Source organism: Microplitis mediator, chromosome 1 (assembly GCF_029852145.1).
Source record: "Microplitis mediator isolate UGA2020A chromosome 1, iyMicMedi2.1, whole genome shotgun sequence".
NCBI lineage: Eukaryota > Metazoa > Arthropoda > Insecta > Hymenoptera > Braconidae > Microplitis > Microplitis mediator.
Window position 1 is genome coordinate 12618977 of NC_079969.1, and position 24261 is coordinate 12643237.

Genomic DNA, 24261 nt, shown 5'->3' on the forward strand with positions numbered 1-24261 from the left:
GGTATCCTACGGAAATAATGCACCTAATGATGAATTCGGTTTTGTGCATAAAATACTGTAGAATTCATTAGATACATATAATCAAATCTATTTATCTATAAACTTATAAATATTCGTATAACAATCGATATCGATTTATACTTTCAAATTGTTGCCGAAACCTTAGAATATTTTTTAAGTATTGGGGATTTAAGTTTGATTGATAGTTGACAGAATAAAAATTCAATAACATTGATATTAAAAAATTGTCATATTATTTAATACATATATATATATATGTCGGAAGACCAGTAATATGATGGGCATCACCCTGACCATCGGGTTTATTATTTTTGTCTGGCATTTTATTACAAATATAAACGAATAATAATTACACAGAACAGTAATTTATTATTAAAGTATTATTCACAAATAGTAGTAACTAAACAAACGGTATAACGAATACAATATCTCACAATTGTTAATACATACAGAATTACAACTAACACAATATTTGATACACATAAAATGATAACAATAAATTAATAATAATAAATGATATCAATCGTAGTATACAATCGCCCGATAATATTAATAATTAAACTATGATTAAATAATATACGAGTACTACGGTAAACTAGGCTCGAGAACGAATCCACGGTCAACAGGAAAACTTGTACTCGCACAACGAATGCTCAATCAGAACTGACCGACTCAACTAGTCCAAAAACTCTGTACTCTTCATAAAAAACCTTTTAGTCAGAAATATTTAAAGAAGGACAACAATCTTATTATCTTATTATCTTGTCCTCTGTGTCTTACTATATCCATCCTGTGACCGTGGCTACGTTTGGTGAACAGATGTCACAGCGAGCCTAAGCCTCCCGTAATAAACATAATCTACTTAAGTTGTAAACAACTAGAGCTTAAGTTTTATTTAATTGTTACTGTAAAAACTAGTCTCGACTGTTAGGAATTTCCCGTCCCATTGGAAAACCCCATTTTATTCTTTCATCTCCGACATATATATGTCGTAGCCAGATCGTGAAATTAGACAGTTCATGAACTGTCTAGACAGATCATGAACCACAGCCCGATCGTGTAATGGACAATCAGTTACACGATCTGGCTAGAATTTTTAGACAGTTCATGAAATGCAATTGGGCCTTAGACAGATCGTGTAATACTTCAAAATTACACGAAATGTCTAAGAAATTTAGACAGTTCGTGAACCGTCTAACAGCTGTTTTGCCGATCGTGTACTGCTAGTAAAGCAAATCAAATTTTGCGCCCAACAACACACAGTTTCATGCGCGTTCACCACGAAGAGTTGCGCATAGTGAGTTGCGCATATTGATGTGAGTGCGACATAATGCAATAGACACAACTCAATATCAGCTGATTACAACTGTGATTGATTGTTATTTATTTACTGCGTCGAATTTTTGTAATATAATAATTTATATAATAATTTGACATAATGGACAGTGAGTGCCGCACTTCGAATTATAATCACAAAGAGCAATTTTATGTCAGTCTAGAGAGTTATTACGCCGAGAAACCATCAAAAAAACCATTCGATAAAAATCAGATTGACTTAATGATAGTTGAAATCGAGGCAGCAAAAACAAAATCGTAAGTTAAAATTACTTTGTGCTGTGCTATCAATTTAATTATTTTGTTTTTTCAGCACTAAAAAGACGAGGCGAGAGTATAATCTGCTAAATAAATATGACGTTATGCGTGTCACTAATCAATCATTTTTAATAAAAAAACACGTTGATGCAGCAATTATAGAATTTGTAGTTCCGTATGAAGAGTTGTTTGATAAAATTTATGACTTCCACGTGAATAAAACTGGCCACGGAGGACGATGCAAGATAGAATCTGCTTTTGCTGACAAATTTCAAATTCCTCGCCCACCGATTGAAATTTTTTTGTCTGGCTGTAAAAGCTGCAACGAAAAGAGAAATTTACCAAAGAAACTGGTCGTTAAGCCTATTTTATCGAGTGACTTCTGTGAGCGAGGACAAATTGATCTAATAGATTTTCAATCCCTACAAGATGGCGACTATAAATGGATATTAAATTATCAAGATCATTCAACTAAGTTTGTAATTCTGCGTCCCTTAACTTCGAAGCGAGCTCAAGAAATAGCATCTGAGTTATTATCTATCTTCCTCTTGTTTGGTGCTCCGAAGATATTGCAAAGCGACAACGGCCGGGAATTCGTTAACAGCGTAATAGAAGATCTTCACAAAATGTAGCCTGAGTCCAAAATTGTTCACGGGCGACCCAGACATCCCCAAAGTCAGGGTAGTATTGAGAGATCGAATCAAGATATCGAAAATATGTTAAGAGCTTGGATGGCTGACACAGGCAGTAAGCGTTGGTCTGTTGGATTGAATTTTGTACAGTGGCAAAAAAATAGTTCACACCATCGAACAATCGGCCGGTCTCCATACAAAGCGCTGTTTGGATGCGATCCCAAGCTTGGACTTTCTACTTCTAACATCCCACAGTCATTGACGCAGAATTTACGAAGTGAGGAAGATGTGCAAAACTTAGTCATCGACGATAATAATAATCTTGATGATGTTAACAATCACGACAATAACAGCAGAAGTGATAATAACAATACTGCTACTATGACCACTTCTACTACCTACGAACATGAATGTCGTGAATGTGGTAGTGTTTTTGATTCAAGATACTCAGTAAACTGTGATGTATGTAATTTGTGCCATAAAGAGACTTCTATTCAACAACAGAGAGCTGATTCTAAGATTAGAATGGTCGCAGCAGCAGAAAAAATGCTTTCCTCTACTAAAAGAAAGCTCCCTAAGTATAAAATTGGTGATTGCGTACTCCTTTCAGTACCAAAAGTCGATCGTGGCCCCAGTGATCCTCAGAATATAGTATGTGTCATCACGGATCAAAAAGAAGAAGTTAATCAGGTGGGGGTCCGAAATGGAATCATAAAAGGGTGGTTTCGCCCCGAAAATCTTGTCCCAGCTGGCTCGAACTTTTTTACACGTGACGAAATAGACTTAAACGAACTTCTCTCTCTCAGAGAAGCTGTTAAAAATTGCAGCGGAGGACAAGGCTTCTTTCAATGCTCATGCAGAGCTTCTGACGTGCAATGCACTACTAAGAGATGTGCGTGCAAGAAAGCAAACGTTTTATGTAACAGTCGTTGTCACTCTAGTTTGCCATGTGTAAATAAATAAATTTATATTTCAAGCTTTGTAAATTAATAAAAAATAAAATTTTATCTATACATAAATAAAATTTGATTTGCTTTACTAGCAGTACGCGATCGACAAAACAGCTGTTAGACGGTTCACGAACTGTCTAAATTTCTTAGACATTTCGTGTAATTTTGAAATATTACACGATCTGTCTAAGGCCCAATTGCATTTCATGAACTGTCTAAAAATTCTAGCCAGATCGTGTAACTGATTGACCATTACACGATCGGGCTGCGGTTCATGATCTGTCTAGACAGTTCATGAACTGTCTAATTTCACGATCTGGCTACGACATATATATATATATATATATATATATATATATATATATATATATATATATATATATATTTATTTATTGGTTTCATATCAATAAAATCTGGTCAGATTTAAACATACATAGACATATATAACTACATATAGGTTTGTATCAATCATGTCTGATCAGATCTAATCATGTATAGACTTAAATATGATCATATATGGGGTCATAACAGCCAGGTATGATCAGATCGAACTATATGTAGACTTATATATGAATAGATCTGATCATATATAGACTTATGTATGATTATATATGGGGTTATAACAACCAGGCATGATCATATCTAATTATGCATAGACTCATATATAATTAGATCTGATCAGATCTGATTATATATAGACTTAAAGATAATCAGATCTGATCATATATAGACTTATATATGGGCTCATAACAGCCAGGTATGATCAGATCTAATTATGCATGGGGTCATATATAATCATATATGATCATATGTATGAACATATATATGAACACATATAATTATATATGATTAGACAAAATCTTTTTTCATCGGGCTACTAGATAAAATATAAAATAAAATAAATAATGCGGTAATTTATGACAATTATCACGACAAACGGCTCCACGAGCACCATACGCAGAGCCACAAGCTCCAAAAAGACAGCAGTCCACGGTTGCGGTCAAGGTCCACCAAGGTGACTCTCCGACTCACCACCGCTTATTCCCAGACTTCAAACTTGACTCCTGGGTCGACTCGTTCACGAGCGACGCCAAGTCTCAACTCTCTTCCTCAACGGTAGTTACTCCTCGAGCATCGCAAACGAGGCCTGCCATCTCCCCAATAAACGTACACGTACCCCAGCTAACTCCGGGTACCAACACGAAGGGGCGGCGACATCTCAGTCGCATCTCTGTGATCACCATGTCAACCCCGAGGGCTAAGCCTAGGCCTATTCGTCATCACTGGTCAGGAGGCACGTTATCTCGGCCACTATCCACGACACAGCTAGAAATTCCCCCTTAAATCCACGCTCTACCACACAGACACTCCAAAACATACCACATACCGTACACGTACTCTATCGCACACTTAACTTACCATACACATATACTCCATACTCTCTACTCACCATCTACTATACTCAACTCAACACACATACTCACGCTACCCGTGCAAAAAAAAATTTGCTTCATTATGAATTTCATTATGAATTTGATAATCAAATTCAGATTTCGAAACAAGTATGACTTTGATAATGAATTAGCTATAAAAATCCTCTAATTTTCTACTACAGCTGAATCTAACAGGTAACCATCAGCTGAAATCTAATAATTTGATGGGTAATTTTTAGAATCTTACCTTTCTCTTTAAACAAGTGACAAGTACATTATAAAAATGGTATATTCCTGGCTTTGAAGAAGATTCAAAATTTTTTAATCGAAAGAAATTAAGACAACGAAGAGGAGGTATTCATGATGAAGTTGATAATAATTATTATCAATTCAGTACGAGATTCATATTGAATTAGTTATAAGATAAATGTGTTTATTTCATAATTGTATTTTTTGTTCTTCCACCCGATATTAAAAAAAAAAATAAAGAACTATTTTATTTAACTTACATTAAATTTATTACTTTACTTAAATTTAACAGTATAAAATTTAAATTGACTCTAAAAAATCTATATGTATTGTTAACAGTTTGTTGTTTGTACTATTACAAAAAAAAATTTTGTTTATTGAATGAGTTGAAAAATAAATAAACTAAAAAAAATATTTCACTCTGCATTAGTAAATTGAATTTATTAAACTAATCTACATTTATAATATATTTTTCTAATTTTATAGCTATATTTATTAGAAACTATAACTTAACAGTTATTGTTATATAAAATTTGTTCATTATCATATGTAACATACGATCAACTTAATATCAACTTTGTAACACTTTTATAATCAACTTATTATGAATCAAGTATTAATTCTATACTGTTAAATTTAATCAAATTAGTAATAAATTTCATCTAAGTTAAATAAAGTAGTTCTTTATTTTTTTTTTTTAATTTCGGGTGGAAGAACAAAAACTACAATTATGAAATAAACACATTTATCTTATAAATAATTCAATATGAATCTCGTACTGAATTGATAATAATTATTATCAACTTCATCATGAATACCTCCTCTTCGTTGTCTTAATTTCTTTCGATTAAAAAATTTTGAATCTTCTTCAAAGCTAGGAATATACCATTTTTATAATGTACTTATCACTTGTTTAAAGAGAAAGGTAATTTTTTAAAAATTACCCATTAAATTATTAGATTTCAGCTGTTGGTTACCTGTTAGATTCAGCTGTAGTAGAAAACTAGAGGATTTTTATAGCTAATTCATTATCAAAGTCATATTTGTTTCAAAATCTGAATTTGATTATCAAATTCATAATGAAATTCATAATGAAGCAAATTTTTTTTTGCACGGGTATCTCTCTCTAACACACAGACTCACACGTACTCCAACCATCAACTCCATCTCCTCGGCAGTGTAAAGTCACAAGATATAGAAGGAAATATTTTTTTACGAATTTACCTATTAATTATAAACTAAATGCAGATTGAAATAAATTCAATATTTAAATGAGGATATTTTTTACTACAGCTGAAAAAAAAACGAAATACAAATAAACTCACTTAGATTACAGATTAATTAAAAAGAGGGATATTAATTTTTTTGATATTGATAACACAGGTCTACAAAAAAAAATTTTTTGTTTGGTGCCGCTAATTCTAGGTTATATTTTGGTTAATTAGCCTACAAGATGTCGTGCGAAGCTGTCAAAATTATGAAGCTACGTTCAGGTTTGTATCGATCGATATAATAACCTAAAAAACGTATTTGATCATAATTATTATCATTATAATCAATAAATTTTTTTTTAAATTAATAATATTGATATGCCGTCAATATGCTACCATTTAAATATAGTGGAAACCTAATGTTACGTTCTGGCTTTAATTAAATTTAAATAAAAATTTTTAGAAATTTTTATTTTGAAGTCTCGAATTATTTATTCGCCACAGTGGGCGAATAAACGGTTCGACACTTCTTATAATCATAATTAATTAATAAATCGTTACTTTGTTGGCGATATTATTTTTATTCACCGCCAACATTGTAACGGAAATCTCTTGCGATAAGAGAATCGCCGTGGCTTGCGAATAGTCCAAACTCATGACGATGCATGAGACTCGGGCCACGATGGTGTTCACCAGAGTAACCTGAGATGCAACGTCGCAATAATTAATTTTTATATTTCATTGTACTCTGGATAAAAATCTAGAGCAACCAGTCAGCCGATGAACATCTTAGGCCCCGGACATACGTCCGGAGACCGACTGGCTTCAATCAAAATTTTAATATTTAAAATATATTCAAATTCTTATAATTAAAATGTTTTATTTTAATTCTCGAACCCTAAAAAATACATAAAAATTAGAAAGAGCTCAGCAACGGGTGCACCTGGGGTCGATTGACACCCTAACGCCACCAACCTGGTAATTTTTCGTAAGCCTGGATTTTCCAGTATGTAACACCTAAACATGCAAACCTTCTCAATAAGACAATTTATAGATAAATTGAGAAAAATATAGATAGCCCGAACTGGGAATCGAACCCAGACCAATTCGGTATCGCGCCGAGTGCTCTACCAGCTGAGCTATCCGGAACTATAATGAGAACGTTATCATCAAGATTTGAAGGTGGTGGAAGATAGATACCAAGGTCGCTGGGATGAGCATATGATGGCAGATTACTGTTGGAGTATTACACGGGAATGTCCTGAAGACATCCATCGAAGAAAATCTAAAAAGAGAAGCTTCTAACCTGTCAAATAAAATGTGTAATTAAATGTATTTAACTGTTTTGAATTAAATGTTCTTTTGTTTTTTAATAAATGAAAATCTCGGAAACTATACGTAGCATTAAAAAAGGAAGTATCACGTTTTTATCAGGGTACCGAATGTACTTGAAATCAGTTTTACTTTTAGCAGCACCAAAATCATTGTAGACCTATGTAATTATTCAACTTCATATGCTCTTCCAAGGACGTTAAAAAAAAAATTTTTATTTATATCAATAAATCTGTTGGTCGAAATTGTACATGGGGCATTCCATGCCAAATCACCGAGATTTTGACCCGACGCCCTTCGATTTCGCTGAAACTTTTTTATCATTTTTTATCCTACCAAAGACATTTTTCTGAATTTTTTACCCAATCCAAAAAAAGTTACGAATTTTTGAAAAAAATTCACTCTTTTTTTTTTAAGCTGAATTTTTAAGCTAAATATAGATATCCTTATAGATAATTTTAGATCGAATTGAACGGAATATAGTATAGTACCGGATATCTCAACTGGTAGAGAATTCGGCGCGATACCGACATGATCTAGGTTCGATTCTCAGTTCGGGCTATCGATATTTTTTTCATTTTATCTATAAATTGTCTTATTGAGAAGGTTAATTGTAAGTTTAGGTTTCACTATATTTAAAAATTGGGAATTTTCTTCCGAAAAAATCAATCTCTGCCTCTAATACACTTTACGGTTGTTTTTGCCCAATTTTCTTCAACTTCTGAGCTTTTAAAAACAATTCAAAAAAACTTCTGCGCAAAGTCATGAAAAATAAGTCAAATTTAGAAATTTTTTTATTTTCAATCGAAAAAAAAAAATACAAAGGAAAGTCGGCACAAAATGGGAATGGCGGGATTAAATACTGTCTTGGTTGAAGTTTTTTTTGAGACAAAAAATTGAGAATCGAAGGTTTTGGACTTCGAAAAAATGACGCTTTTATTAAAAAAACTGAAATATTTCATATATCGTAACTTCTGAAAAATTTTTTGTAACTTTTTCTGAAAACTACATTTAAAAACACAAATTTTTTAAAAAAAAGTGCCGAAAGATTAATTTGTGAGAAATTTATAGCAATTTAAAAAAAAATAGCGGTTTCTTTCAAAAATTCGTAACTTATTTTGGGTTGGGTAAAAAAATCTGAAAAAATTCAGAAAAATGTCTTTGGTAGGATAAAAAATGATAAAAAAGTTTCTGCGAAATCGAAGGGGGTCGGGTCATAATCTCGGTGATTTGGCATGGAATGTCCCATACATAATAAACCTCTTCTAGATTTGGGCAAAACCCTGGCGGATCCGTTTCCACCGTGGGTTTCAGTGTTAACTTAGTGTAATCCGAATTACACTGAAAATACACCGGAATTTTACGTGTATCACACGGTGGGTTTGTGAAGATTTCACTCTTAGTTTACCCTTGTTTCACACTAATCTACTGACACTCATTTTACATTCTATTACCATTGAGTTTCCACTGTATATTTTAGTGGTTCAAGCGCCACCGTACAAACTCGCTAAAAAATCGACGTATCAACGGAGTTTCGACGGTGTTTTTCGTTAAAAAGCGGTGTTTTGTCTGCCATGATGACAAGAGGTTTCTACTGTGTTTCCTTGGAGTTTTTACGACGTTTTGTCTGCATTTTCTAGCATATTTGTAAAATTTCATAATTTTGGTGTAATTAGTATGTAAAATAGTTATTTTCACGTTAAAGGAGTTCGTGCACTGAAAAAACCCGTTTAACATAGTGTAATTTAAGCGTAACATTGAAATTCCCACTGAAACCGCCGCCGTGTAAAATAAGTGTAGTTTTGGTGTACTCTTCCTTTCATCGAAGCTCCGGTGGGAATAGCATGTAAAAATCGTGTAATACGATGTAATTTAAGCGCCCGAGTGAAAAAAAATTATATATAAATTAAAATAATTATATATGATTCTACACTTATCCAAAAAATTAAAGGAACAAGAAAATTTTATAAATTTTTTAGTGATTTTTGGAAAGCTATATTTTCGTGAAAAATGATCGTATCGAAAAAATTAAAAAAGCAAATTGAAGCTTGAAATCTCTAGTTTGAAGATCTTCCAGCAAAATAATTTTTTGAGCTACGGTTTTTGCAGAATCATAAGAAATAGCTCGAGACAAAATTTTTCTAAATTATTTGGTTTTGGTTTTTGGGTCTACGGGGTCGAGAAAATTTTTTTCCGAAAAATTAATTACTGGCTCGTTTAAGAAATTTATTTAGCTACAATTTGCCTTTTTTGTTTCTTTGTACGAGAATTTGCTGCTGAGATATCAGCCTTATAAAAAAGGAAAAAAAAACTCCGAGTAAAACGTAAAAAAATTTTTGTTTTATCTCGTATTTGGAGATTTATTTTTTTTTTCTTTTCCTTACATTTACTGAATAACTAACGTAAAAATGAAAAAAAATTAATTTTTCCATTTTGGGTAATGATTACACAAATTAAGGATACAAAGATTGTTCCTTAAATTGTTTTGTAAAACTTTGAACAATCGGCCCGGACAAACAGTTCAATGGATCGATTTGAAAATTTCCAGGGCTTTTGGGGGTACATTAAGCTGTAAAATCACCTGGCAACATTTCCCTTTCCATCAATATTCTTAAAACAGCGGTTGATTTACTAAAAAATCATAAAAAGACCATTTTTTGTAAGTTTTTCAAATTAATATTAAGGATGAAAAAAAAATTTTTTTTTTTAAATCGGAAATGAGGCTTGTGGGGTATTAATTCAAGTTCTAAAGCTGCCCTCAAAATCACTGTGCGACCATTAGTTGCTGAGATATCGATTATCAAGGAAAAAAGATCCTTTTTTATTATAAGGCTGATATCTCAGCAGCAAATTGTCGTACAAATAAACAAAAAAGAAGCAAATTGTAGATAAATAAAATTCCTAAACGAGCCAAACAATTTTCCCGACCCCGTAGACCCAAAAACCAAAACCAAAAAATTTAGAAAAATTTTGTCTCGAGCTATTTCTTATGATTCCGCAAAAACCGTAGCTCAAAAAATTATTTTGCTGGAAGATCCTTAAACTAGAGATTTCAAGCTTCAATTTGCTTTTTTAATATTTTCGATACGATCATTTTTCACGAAAAAACAGCCTTCCAAAAATCACTGAAAAATTTATAAAATTTTCTTGTTCCTTTAATTTTCTGGATAAGTGTATATTTTGCTTTCAATTGTTTTGTTACGTCCCAGCCTGCTCATCAGATGGCTCTGCCAATTTTTAAATCTTAAATAATAATAGACCGACCTGAGACCCGCCAAATCGATATATTTAAATAATAGAATAATAAAATATTTTCTTTATAATAAATATTAATAAGTATGCACTTAAAAATAGTCAAATAGATAAGATATTTTTAATGCATTATAATATTTATTCATCATCAATTTCTCTAAAAGAATGTTAATGAATAAAAATAGATAAGAATAATTGTACGACAAATAATGACTGTTAAAAGAATATAAAAAGTGAAATTAGTTTTTCCACGAAAAAGCGAAAACATTGAAAAACATCGTTCGACTGCTGACGCAACAGCATCCGCGTCGAACGATGATAACGAACTCCCTCTTTTTGGGAATAAGGCCCTCAAACCTTATCCCACTTTTCTCTAGGGTGTTGGCTCATGTAAAGATATAAAAAGCCGATGCTCAATCCAGCACTCTCTCTCATCAACCAGAAATATTAGTAGTGCGGTTTATAACACGCAAGTAAACTCCCGGTTTAATTTAATTATATTATTCTTTTGACACAAAGTTATTTGTCACATAATAATTGTAAACTCAAGTGTATATTTATCCAAATTCTTCGACTATCCTATTTTATATGAATAAATCAAACATATATATTCATTAAATCACGACCAAGTTATTTCGAGCTTTCGAGAACTACCCCGTATCCGAAGATCTACAATCACGTCCAATTCAAACAATTCGCGCCGGCAACTCACAAGCCGACACGACTCCAGGACGTAACAACTATATATATAATTTAAATTGGTGGCAGCGGTGGGATCGAACAGCCTCGAAGTAGCCTGGTGATTTTCAAACGAAGAATTCAAAAATCCGGAAAATTTTTTTTCCGTAACTCAGAAAATTTTTCATCACAGTGAGTAAATTTAAAAAAACAGAAATTTTTTTAAACACATATTTTTGAAGTAAAAATTTCGAAAATTTTTTTTAATACGAGAATTAAATTGTGAAAATTTAAATTAAAATTCAAAATTAAATCGCGGAGTTTAAACAAAAGTAATTAACAAAAATAAAATAAAATTTAAAAACTAATATCAAGAATTTAATAAAAAAAATAAATAATAAAGCCGAAGTAAATTTAATAAATTTTTAACAAAATAAAAGTGAGAGTTTTTAAAAAAAAAAAAAACAAAATAAAAATCAAGAAACATCAAGAGATCATAAATATATAATAACAGCATCGAATATATACATTGAAAATATTTTCTACGAGCATCATTCAATCATCAAGAAATTGAAAATTTTCCTACGGCGATTGGGCATATCGTCATTATCAACATCAACGAAAACTACGACAGCACTAGCAGAGAGATCAACGGCAGCGATAACAACGACAGCAGCGATTACGATCACCAGCGCACTAGCAGCTTATACCTGTATATTCAATTAAGTAGTAAGTCAATTATATTGTTGAATTTTTTTTTCCTCTGTCTTTTAAATATATATATATATAAAATGAGTATCGAAAAAATGGAAACCTCCCTTATGGAGACCCAGAACGAAATAACAGCATTAAAAGCACAAATCGAACAATTAATAGCAGAAAAACAAGAAATGAAAAACAAATTTGAAGATAATTGTCAAGCAGCCATTGCACATCAAATAAAATCACATTTTGAAAAAAATCCACCCGTAGGTGCTTCACACCAAACGCCTCAAAACCTTAACTTCACAAAAAATTTGATCACAGGAAATAAAATAGATTATAAAGACTTTTTGAAAACTATTCCAGACTTTGACGGTACAAAAGACGGTTACCCGATAGAATCATTCACTAAAGCATGCAAAAACGCTAAAAAACTTTTTAAAGACGAAATTGACGAAGAATTTCTAGTTAAATTATTACAGACCAAATGTAAAGGCGAACCTTTAAAAAGGGTTAGCAATTTAGACCCGACAAACATTGAAGATTTCATTTCATTCTTAAATTTACATTTTCGACATAGTAAAGAAGTTTCATTGTGGATGAAAGAATTTGACAATTTCCGACAAAACCCAAACGAGCGCGTTATAGACTTTAATTACAGAGTAAGTCAACACTTACAAAGTACATTATCAGAAATCGAATATACCGACGGGGAAAATAAAATAGAAAAAGCTACGCTAGCTAGAGAAACCGCAATTCGATCGTTTATGTCAGGTTTACACCCGAAATTTGCTATTTTCTTACAAGAGGATAGATATCCAGACCTCGAATCTGCGACAAAATCTGCCGAAAAAGTAGAAAGACAACTACAACAAATGAAAAATGTTGACAACTTTTTTAAAGTATATGACTCCCATGCTACAAAAGAAAGTAAAGATTATTATCATATTCCTTCAGATAACAAACTTGACCCTCGAAATACTCGGGACAATAGTAATAAAAATAATTATCGTCAGAATTCTTATAATTATACTCAAAATTACGCAGAAAAAGAAAATAAATATCAAAATAAAAATCATTCAATAAAACAAATCATTAAATTCTGTAAATTTTGTAAAAGAAATAACCATAATATTGACGAATGTAGAGCCTTAATGTATAAAAATAAAACTGAACTAAGACCAGATCCAAATAAAAATATTTTAAAGTGTAGCTATTGCAATATGCATGGTCATTCAGTTAATAATTGCCGTAGGAAAATTTACAACGAAGGAAAACGCGACGGGTTAAATTCAAATCAGAACACGAATACGGGAAACGACAAAACGTTTCCTCGTACAGGCGCGCCGATGGGAAACGTAGCAGCGCAGCGCCAGATATCACACCCAAACTAAGATTACCATCAAAAACTTATTCCGTAGGTGCTATAGCAACTGACTATAAACCCACGTCGATTATGCTTAGATCTAAAGATATAATATCTAGCTATGGAAAAATTTTAATAGACACCGGCTGTAATTTAAATTTGATAAAATATGGAGAAGTAAAATATAAAAAATTAATTGATGAATCTTATTGTTATAAATTAAATGGTGTCTCTGAAGCTATCACTTTAGGTAGAATAAAAATAGAAATTTTCAATAAAAATACTTATTTCCACGTAATACCAAATGAATTTCCTTTAGATTATACGGGCATACTCGGCATGGAATTTTTACGAGAACATGGCGGAATAATAAATTTAGTAGATAATACGGTAACATTTCAACGCTTAAATAATTTACAAATGTCATTAACAGAAGGAGAATATTTCGTTTTAAAAGCTCGTACAAAAACAGCAATGTTTGTTCGAGTAAATAGTAAACTAGAAGAGGGTTATACACCCCGTATTGAATTTGAAAACGGTATTTACGCAGGCGAAGCTTTAGTAAGTAATAATAACGGTATCGCTCATTTGTACGCGATTAATACTCTCGATAAAGATGTTAAAGTAAAAGTACCGGTAATTCCTCTGTACCCTTTCGGGACAAGCGAAGACGAGGATACTAGCTTGACGCAAGATGACACAGACGAATACGATAAAAGTACCACGGCCGGGGAAAATCGTGTTGATAAGGTGTTAAAACTTTTGCGTTTAGAACATTTGAATGAGGAAGAGCGTAAAGCAATAGTTTCTCTTGTAGAGAAATACGCTGACCTGTTCCACATTCCGGGAGAACCACTGCGCGCGACAGAGACAGCAACCCATACTATACCTACTACCGATGACGTTCCTGTAAATACTCGACAATACAGACACCCCCCTGCACAGAAAGACGAAATAGAAAAACAGATAACGGAATTAATGTTAATGGATATAATTGAACCTTCGACCTCACCGTATAATTCTCCTTTATGGATAGTACCCAAAAAGGCTGACTCTAAAGGCAATAAAAGATGGCGTCTAGTAATTGATTATCGCAAATTAAATGATAAAACTGTTAAAGATGCATATCCACTACCGTTGATAAATGATATTCTTGATCAATTAGGTGGTGCGATTTATTTTTCAGTATTTGATTTAAAATCCGGTTTTCATCAATTGAAAGTAGATTCTAAAGATAAACACAAAACAGCATTTACAACTCCTCATGGTCATTATCAATTTAATAGAATGCCATTTGGACTTAAAAATGCTCCAGCAACATTCCAAAGGTTAATGGATTTAGTCTTGCGCGGGTTACAAGGAGCTGATCTCTTTGTTTACTTAGACGATATCGTTATTTACGCACGTTCTCTAGAAGAACACAACACTAAATTCAATAAATTAGCCGAACGCTTGCGAAGTGCGAATTTAACTCTACAAGCCGATAAATGCGAATTCTTAAAAAAAGAAGTAATCTATTTGGGCCATCTTATATCTGCCGACGGTGTCAAGCCTGATCCGGATAAAATAAAAGCAATTAAATGTTTTAAAACACCCGGAAGTACGACTCAAGTGAGAGAATTTCTCGGACTTGCTGGTTATTATCGGCGATTTATTAAGGATTTCGCAAAAATCTCTAAGTGCCTATCTGATCTTACAAGTAAAAACGCAAGATTTACATGGACGCCTGAACATCAGGTAGCTTTTGAAACCTTGCGGGATAAACTATGTACAGCTCCGATATTGCAATATCCAGATTTTTCAAAACCATTTATATTAACGACCGATGCATCTAACTACGCAGTTGGAGCAATCCTCTCACAGGGTAAAATTGGCGAAGACACAATTGTCGCAACAGCTTCTCGTGTGCTTAACAAACATGAAAAAAATTACTCAACCACAGAAAAAGAAATGGTTGCAGCTTTATTCGGTATGAAAACCTTTAGACCGTATCTCTATGGCAGAGAGTTCACTCTTGTCACCGATCACAGACCGCTAGTTTGGGTAAATAACATGAATGACCCAACATCGCGTGTAATGAGATGGAGAGAACGGCTTAAAGAATTCGAGTACACTGTGTTATATAAGGCGGGAAAAATAAATACAAACGCGGACGCTTTATCGCGCAATCCGATAATCGAAAACCGTGAAACGTATCCTATTAAAATTAAATGGCGACCCGGTAAACCAGGAATCGCTAGATTAAGGACTTCAGATCCTTCAGATGATGGTAAAGTTATAAAAAAGAAATCTAAATATCATAAAAATTCAGAGTCAAGTAGCTCAAATGAAAAATTAAAATCGAAAAATATTAATAAAAATAAATTAAGTTCAGAGGAAAATACTATAAATGATAAAATAATTTGCGATAAAAATAAAATTGCAACTAACTCAGTCGACAGAGTTAGAAAAATTAATTCGAAAATTCAAATTCTTGAGAAAAATACTCAAGCGGTCGATCTACAAGATTCGGTCGAAAAACGAAAAATTCTTGAGCAAAATACTCAAGCGGTCGATCTAAAAGATTCGGTCGAAAAACGAAAAATTCTTGAGTCAAAAACTCAAGCGGTTGGGCATACAAACCCAGTCGTCAAACCCACTAGCGATGGCAATAGGACTGATCACCCTATCAACCAACGGTTAGGTAAAAATAATAAAAACGGATATATCGGTAAAAATAAAAATTTAAAAAAGAAAAGATCTGACGTCAGACGATATAATCCATATGAAAAATTTTCGAGTACTGAATCACTAAGCGAAGTTGATTACAGTAAAAATAAAAATAATAAAATAAATACAAATAATCCTCAAGAACTAAAATCCAATTTAATGAATAAAAATAATCAAAATAAAAGCAAGTTAGACTCTAATGAAAATTCAAATTCTATAAATAAATCTAACAAAAAAACGAAAATAAATAAAGATTCTAAATCAAATTCAAATGTTTTATCAAATCCAGAATCAAATAAACCGATAAATCTCCCTGATTACTCTGACGTATCATCGTCATCAGGAGACATTTATGATGCGGTAGCTCTGAGAAAAAAACTCATGAAATATAACCCTTCGTGTTTAAGTGACGATTCTTACTTGACAGATTTCGGGTTGTCTTATATAAATTCTCCAAAACGTAAAAATTCACGTAATTTAACACCATCACCTCAATCTCTAAATCCACAGACACCTAAAAGTTACAAAAACACAAATACTCCATTATCATTATCACCAAACGTACAAACACAAAATACATCCACACATTCAGACCTAAATATACAAACAGATAAGAGAAATACAAAAATTGATAAAAATAAACCTATTCCTTCTCAAATTAAAAGAACGACCAAGATGGCAGAATTTACACCTTCTCCAGCAATACGTACACGTAGAAAAGTAAATAAACAAAGCAAAAAAATTGAAAAAATAATAATTCCAGAAACTTCAGACGACGAATCAAACACTGACGAAACAGAAATGACTGACTCAAAAATATATTCCGAACATTCAAATGACATTAGTACTGAATCACCAATTGAGACAATCCCTATCACTCCTAGAACTCCTATTAAACCCAAATCCGTAAATAATAAAGACATGGGAGGTGCAATCCCGTGGTCCTCTGACGAAGGAGGCGATCACCCAAGAATTATGGACGTCTCCGCGTTAATTCATAACGAACCAGAAAATAAAATAAATATGTCAACTAATGACATAATGGAAAATTCTTTCACAACAGAACCCATGATAATTGAATCACCAGACGAAACAACAACTACCAAAAACAACACATTAACACAGAAAAAAATAGTCAATAAAAATACAGAAAAGACACAAACAAATACTACAAAAACAAACCCAAATTTAAATAATACAGACAAAAACAGACCTCACGGTACTGATACTGAACAAACACATACTAATAAAATTACACCAGAACTACGTAGATCAACTAGAAAACGTAAAATCAAAACATGTTCATGTTGTACAGATTACGACGAACACACACATTCACAAAAACAGATTCCAAATAAAATACAACATCTTGCGAATAACTTTAAAAATAAAACGAGAAAGTCAATTAGTAAAAATTCACAACCAAAATTGCCAGACATAATGGTTACTTTAAAAGCAATTAAACGTCAACAAAATTTAAATAGTAAACGGGATAATAATAGATTGTCAACAATAAACGAAAATCTAAGCCCAATAAATTCACAACAAACTATCTCACGTAAAGAATCACCAAATCCTACACTAAATCCACCTATTGATCATAATTCAAAATCGCCCGAACGAATAAATTCATTCAACGACCTAAATTCCGATCAACAGATAAATTCAGTTGACGACCAAAATTTTGAACAAATAGAACAAACACATTCATTTAACGACCAAAATTTTGACGAACTCGAACAAATAAATTCATCTGATGATGAAGTAGACACACGACAAAATTTGACAAAATTAAATTCAGACGGAAACCAAAACAATCCAAACAACGATGCGATTATAATAGCAAACGACAATTTATCTAACGAAGAAATAGATTCTGACGATGATTCATCCGTAGTTTCAGTAATGTCGAACGACTTTAGTAACGATAATATAATAGAGACTAGAGACAATCTAGAAATGCAAAAAAATAGTTATTTATGTTTTTTTAATACAGACGGTCCTGTTACAAGCGAAATAGGAAAACAATTATTATTGTCAGGATATTTAAATTTGAGTCCATTTGCTGATTATAAAGTAGGTCAAGTAATCAAAATGGGAACATAAAAAAAAAAGGTACTTGGGTTAGTTATTCAAAATAACAGCACAGACGTGGCTACCGAAAAAGATTATTGTAAAGCTTTTAAAAATTTAAAATTATATATGGAAAAATCAAAATTAAAATCAATTAGTGTTTCTCAGGGACGAAGTAATTTATCCAAAACTGTATGGTCAAAAATTAAAAGTATTATAACTAGAACATTTAAAGGGACAGATATTAAAATAATCATTTGTAGAGATCAAATAATAATACCTCCAGTAGAAGAGAGACAAAAAATAATGGCAGAAAATCATGAGACCCCAATGGCAGGTCATAAAGGTGTCACTAAAACTTACAATAGAATTAGACAAAGATATTTTTGGGATAATATTAAAAAAAATGTTGAAGATTTTGTTAGAAAATGTATCAGTTGTCAGAAAAAGAAATTAGTAAGAATTAAAACAAAACAACCGATGGTAATTACTGATACATCCGCAGAAATTTGGGATAAAGTAGCATTAGATATTGTGGTACCAAATAAAACATCAGCTAACGGTTACTCATACATTTTAACGATGCAAGATGACCTTTCAAAATATTGTTTCGCAATACCTTTAATAACTATGACAGCAAAAGATATCGCAATAGCACTAGTTGAAAATTTCATATTAAAACATGGTTGTCCAAAAGTAATTTTGACAGACCAAGGTCAAGCTTTTATAGGTAAAGTAATGGGTTGGGTAGCTAAAACTTTTAAAATGAAACAAATAAAAACAACAGCTTTTCATCCTCAATCGAATGGTTCTCTGGAAAGAAGCCATCAAGTTTTAACAGACTACATTAAACATTTTACAAGTCATGACGATTGGGATAAATGGTTGCCTCATGCAACTTTCGCCTATAATACAAGTGTACACGAAGGTACGAAATTTACACCATATAGATTAGTTTTTGGTAAAGAAGCGCGATTACCATCAGAATTTTCATATTTAGATGATATCCCTACCTACGCGGATTACGTTAAAGAACTTGCAATTCGATTGTTAGAATCAAGAAAAGAAGCAAGAGAAAATTTAGAAAATTCAAAATTAAAATCCAAAGTACGATACGATAAGAAAATAAATCCCGTAAAGTTTAAAATAGGTCAAAATATTTATTTAATTAAAAATCAGAAAGACGGTAAATTTGATGACAATTATTTAGGTCCTTACAAAGTGACAGACGTACTGCCAGACAAAAACGACATAGAAATAGAATACAAGCCAGGAAAAAGAAAAATTATCCATTGCGATAGAGCAAAAATTGCTCATTAAAATATTATTTTTTTTTACGAAGATTCACTATAATAACTATATTTTTTTTTTTTTTTATTAACCTATAAACGTAATATATAAAGAAAGATTTTCCAAGAAAAACGTATCACACTATTACAGATAAATAACGGAAAAATGGACAGCGCAATATATTTCTTAATCATGGGACAACTAATCATCTCTGCGTTACCAGCGAATGGTTTTATTGCATATGACTGCGGAGCTCCAGCTATGAACATCACCACGCTGTCATTATTGAACATTAAAGATTGCGACATCCCAATATCACAACCAGCAAAAACTGACACGAAAATACAATTACTCCAACTAGTAGAAATGTCACATATACAGGTAATTCAATGCAAAATAATATTGAACCGAGCCATATATAACTGCGGGCACTGGAGCCACGTATCAACAGTAGCCAACGGACACATGGAATACGTACAGGAAATATCTCGAGAAGCCTGTAAAGGAATCCTAGAAACTAAGACGTACCGAACTTACGAAACGACCATAAAAGACATCTTCTTAAATAGCACAACAACTCAACCAATAACTTTGGCTGGGAACGTGGACCTTAAAGGAAACTGTGAGGCGGGTAAATTTGCCGATCATTACGGTTCATGGACAAATGTAGTAGTCCACGGACGAATCTCAATTACAATCCAAGACTACCTCGCGCCAGTAAACTTACAAAAGAACGAAGTATTGTTGAGGTCAGGAGTAAAATGCGCATCCTCAACGGGTAGCTGCATGGACACAGAGGGCGGAAACACTTACTGGAACCTACTAGAAACTGACCAGTGCAAATTTAATAGGTTCAAAGTACTCTACGAAGGACCTGCAGAGAAAATAAAAGACATCTCAATACCTAAATTCGGTCAAGAAATATACTCGGTAACAGCAAATCAAATCACTTTTGCACTATCAGTGAAAGGTTTCATTCCGGTTTGCGGCTACAAGATAATAAAAACAGAACACCCCAAATTATTTATAGTAGACAGCGAGGACAAACACTTCTTTCTGCGTAGAACGACTCTGTCAACAGAAAACATGGATATATTTGCATACGTTAACACGAAAATAGTTTATCTGGAACACCACCTCAGAAAAGAAATAACAGCTTTATATAATGACGTAATGCAGCAACAATGCGAACTAGAAAAACTGAAATTACATTAAAATTAACAATTACAAATATTTTTTTTTATAAAAAAAAAAAAGAAATTAATTACATTTAAACTAAGAAAGTTTTTAACGTACAAAACTAAACTTTTAATGAAGATAAAAAAAAATATAATAAATAAATAAATAAATGGATAATTAAAAAAAAAAAAAAAAAAAATGATAATAGAAAATTTTTTTTTGCTAGTAAATTATAACGAAAAATATTAATAAAGAAAAGAATAATAAAAGAAAATATACTAGAACAAAAAAAAATAGAAAAGAAATAATGATAATAATTAAAGGAAAATAAAAAAAAAGGAAAAAGAAAAAAAAAATCTTAAATAACTTAATTAGAAATAATAATAAAAACATTTTTTTTTTCATCCGACGACTTCACGAGCCGCCATTTATTTAGTTTGAATACAAAATCTTATAAATGAAAAAAACAATTTCTTTTTCTCCGGTTAAAATAAATTTAGTCAGAAGCGTAGAAATACTCCAATGACGGGAGCTCACTCCACGCAGGATGAGCCCAATCAGTAGCTGGATGATCGCATCCCCAGCGGCCCTCGTGCATCCAGCGAATCCCGATGTAGTCGAAATCATCGGACTCGGTGATATCAGCCGGCCGCATCAGCCGCTGCTGGAACCACTCGTTCCGATCAGCTTTCCGCTGCATTCTCCTTCGCGCCATTGAATCAACGGAGACCATGCCCTTGATATCAACACGATACTCAGGCTAAAAAAAAAGAAAAAAAAACACAAACGTAAATAAAAAAAAATAAAATTACAAATAAAATTACAAATAAAATTTCGATAGTAAAAATATAAATTAAACAATACAAAAAAAAAGGGGGGTAAAACTTACATTTTTTACTAGGCAAATAAAATTAAATAAGTCGAACAATTTCTGAAAGGCGGACACCACCCTTTTAAAAGTCCGGCGGCTGACGGAAACACGCCGTCCGCACCGGGACGCCTGCCCGACCCACAGAAGGACCCGCAGGAGACAAATCCACATCCCGGTTAATGTTAACTATATAGAAAAAAAAAAGAAACAAATAAATAAATACATTTGAATATTAATACTCAAGTAGAAGAAAAGAGAAGAAAAAAAAAAATATATATCAATCATAATTTTTTTTTCTCTTCTCTCTCCTCCTAAAATTTAAAAAAAAAAAAAAAAGGGAAAAGAAAAATAACACTTACCAAGGACTCCTGAAAATAGTAATTAACTTGGAGCTGCGGCATCGTAGAAACAGTTATTAGTTACTAGTTATAATAACCTTCTTGGAAATAGACGATCACACAATAAAACACTAACTTTTATAACAAATCTCCCCGAACCACTCACTAAACCCCACTCGGAGACAATAGATCACACCCATTCTGAAATAGGCAAATAAAATATCGGAAAAAGGGCCTCAAACCGAAGAAAACCCCCGCTCCAAACCTAACTAACGCCCACGCGCACCCCTCCGGCGGCTGACACGAACGAATTTATATGAATTTTTTTTTTACTATATAGAATTTTTCCAAAATTTTTTTTTATTTTTTTTTTTAATAGCGAAAATATATAATAATAATAATAAAATTTATTTAAAACCGTAAGATGGACGGTGGAGGAAAAGGTCCTTCATGATATGATATAATTTGATTGGTTTTTTTAAATATAATAATTACATTTATCATTAAAATTGTTATTATTAATAAATAATAATAATAATGAAAATAATAATGATAATAAAATAGAGAATATGCTATTAATTGTTGGAACGTTCTAATGCTGCATAAGAAAAAAAAATCGTGAAATTTTTTTTTCTTCCCCAACTTTTGTTCACTCATGGACAAACATTTGACATTTTATGTATGTACGTATATCTTTGAGTTTTTTTTTAAAAAAAAAAAAAAAATATATATTGTTTTTTTTTTCAAAAGAAAAGCGAGGCAGAGGAAATGAATTTTATCAGGAATATATAGAGACAAAAAATAATAAATTTTTTTTATATAATAGAAATCAATTGAAAACATTAACGAATAAATATTCGAAATTACCATTTTTTTTAGAGTAATGGAAAATTAATACTTTTTTTTCATTAAGAGAAACACTTATAGTATGACATATGAGAAAAGAAATTATGGAAAATTATATTGAAAAAAAAAAAGAGGAGAAATCTTGTTTTGAAAAAAAAAAAAAAAAAATATATATAAATAAAAATTTGTTAAGTGATAAGAAAACAAATTATCCACATGCGATAGATCGATACCCTCAATATATCGAACCAAAATAACAATCGAATATGATAAAAACGAAGTTTTATCAGATTGTGGCAACACTATTTTAAGTCTTTGGGCTACAGGTCGGTAAGTAGATTCCATAAAAACCGGAGATGGGTAAAATAGAGAATTACTGCTGGGACGGTCAAAACCTTTTTTTCCGAGAGGAGATAAGGCCCAAAACAAGCGGGGCGCTTGTCCACCGGGTGGGGAGGTGTTACGTCCCAGCCTGCTCATCAGATGGCTCTGCCAATTTTTAAATCTTAAATAATAATAGACCGACCTGAGACCCGCCAAATCGATATATTTAAATAATAGAATAATAAAATATTTTCTTTATAATAAATATTAATAAGTATGCACTTAAAAATAGTCAAATAGATAAGATATTTTTAATGCATTATAATATTTATTCATCATCAATTTCTCTAAAAGAATGTTAATGAATAAAAATAGATAAGAATAATTGTACGACAAATAATGACTGTTAAAAGAATATAAAAAGTGAAATTAGTTTTTCCACGAAAAAGCGAAAACATTGAAAAACATCGTTCGACTGCTGACGCAACAGCATCCGCGTCGAACGATGATAACGAACTCCCTCTTTTTGGGAATAAGGCCCTCAAACCTTATCCCACTTTTCTCTAGGGTGTTGGCTCATGTAAAGATATAAAAAGCCGATGCTCAATCCAGCACTCTCTCTCATCAACCAGAAATATTAGTAGTGCGGTTTATAACACGCAAGTAAACTCCCGGTTTAATTTAATTATATTATTCTTTTGACACAAAGTTATTTGTCACATAATAATTGTAAACTCAAGTGTATATTTATCCAAATTCTTCGACTATCCTATTTTATATGAATAAATCAAACATATATATTCATTAAATCACGACCAAGTTATTTCGAGCTTTCGAGAACTACCCCGTATCCGAAGATCTACAATCACGTCCAATTCAAACAATTCGCGCCGGCAACTCACAAGCCGACACGACTCCAGGACGTAACAGTTTGATTAACGGCCTTCCTTGGTGTTGATTAGGAATGGTCTTTCTCAGACAACCTCTTGGAGAGACTAAGTTCGCCTCTACGGGCTTAAATGCGCGGTTTTATCATCATATCTATCCGCTGTGGATATGGACGGGAATAAATTCCATCGCACTCTATTGTCGACAGCGAAATTATATTGTTTGTGAAATTCTTTCCAAGTCCAGAGTTATAAAGTCAAAGGGAATTGAGAAAGAAATAATTTTATTAACCGTGAAACTGAATTCAAAGACAAAGAATTCGTT

At 32.2% G+C, this 24261-nt stretch overlaps 2 protein-coding genes across 2 annotated transcripts; both read left to right on the top strand.

Annotated features, from left to right (window-relative positions):
- Positions 1–1459: 1459 nt before the first annotated feature.
- Positions 1460–2246, top strand: LOC130664664 (KRAB-A domain-containing protein 2-like). Its single transcript, XM_057464688.1, has 2 exons — positions 1460–1614; positions 1670–2246. The coding sequence occupies exons 1-2, from the start codon at positions 1460–1462 to the stop codon at positions 2244–2246; spliced, it is 732 nt and encodes a 243-aa protein (XP_057320671.1).
- An 84-nt stretch (positions 2247–2330) lies between these two features.
- Positions 2331–3445, top strand: LOC130664671 (uncharacterized). The gene is made up of 2 exons (XM_057464703.1): positions 2331–2936; positions 3425–3445. Exons 1-2 carry the CDS (start codon positions 2331–2333, stop codon positions 3443–3445), a joined length of 627 nt encoding a protein of 208 aa, XP_057320686.1.
- The last annotated feature ends 20816 nt before the right edge of the window (positions 3446–24261 follow it).

Excerpts from the sequence above, each read along its gene's own strand:
- LOC130664664 (XM_057464688.1), top strand. The coding sequence starts at position 1,460 with ATGGACAGTGAGTGCCGCACTTCGAATTATAATCACAAAGAGCAATTT. Across the intron at positions 1,615-1,669 it reads GAGGCAGCAAAAACAAAATC|CACTAAAAAGACGAGGCGAG; the intron begins GTAAGTTAAAAT and ends TTGTTTTTTCAG.
- LOC130664671 (XM_057464703.1), top strand. The coding sequence starts at position 2,331 with ATGTTAAGAGCTTGGATGGCTGACACAGGCAGTAAGCGTTGGTCTGTT. Across the intron at positions 2,937-3,424 it reads AAAAAGAAGAAGTTAATCAG|CCAGATCGTGTAACTGATTG; the intron begins GTGGGGGTCCGA and ends TAAAAATTCTAG.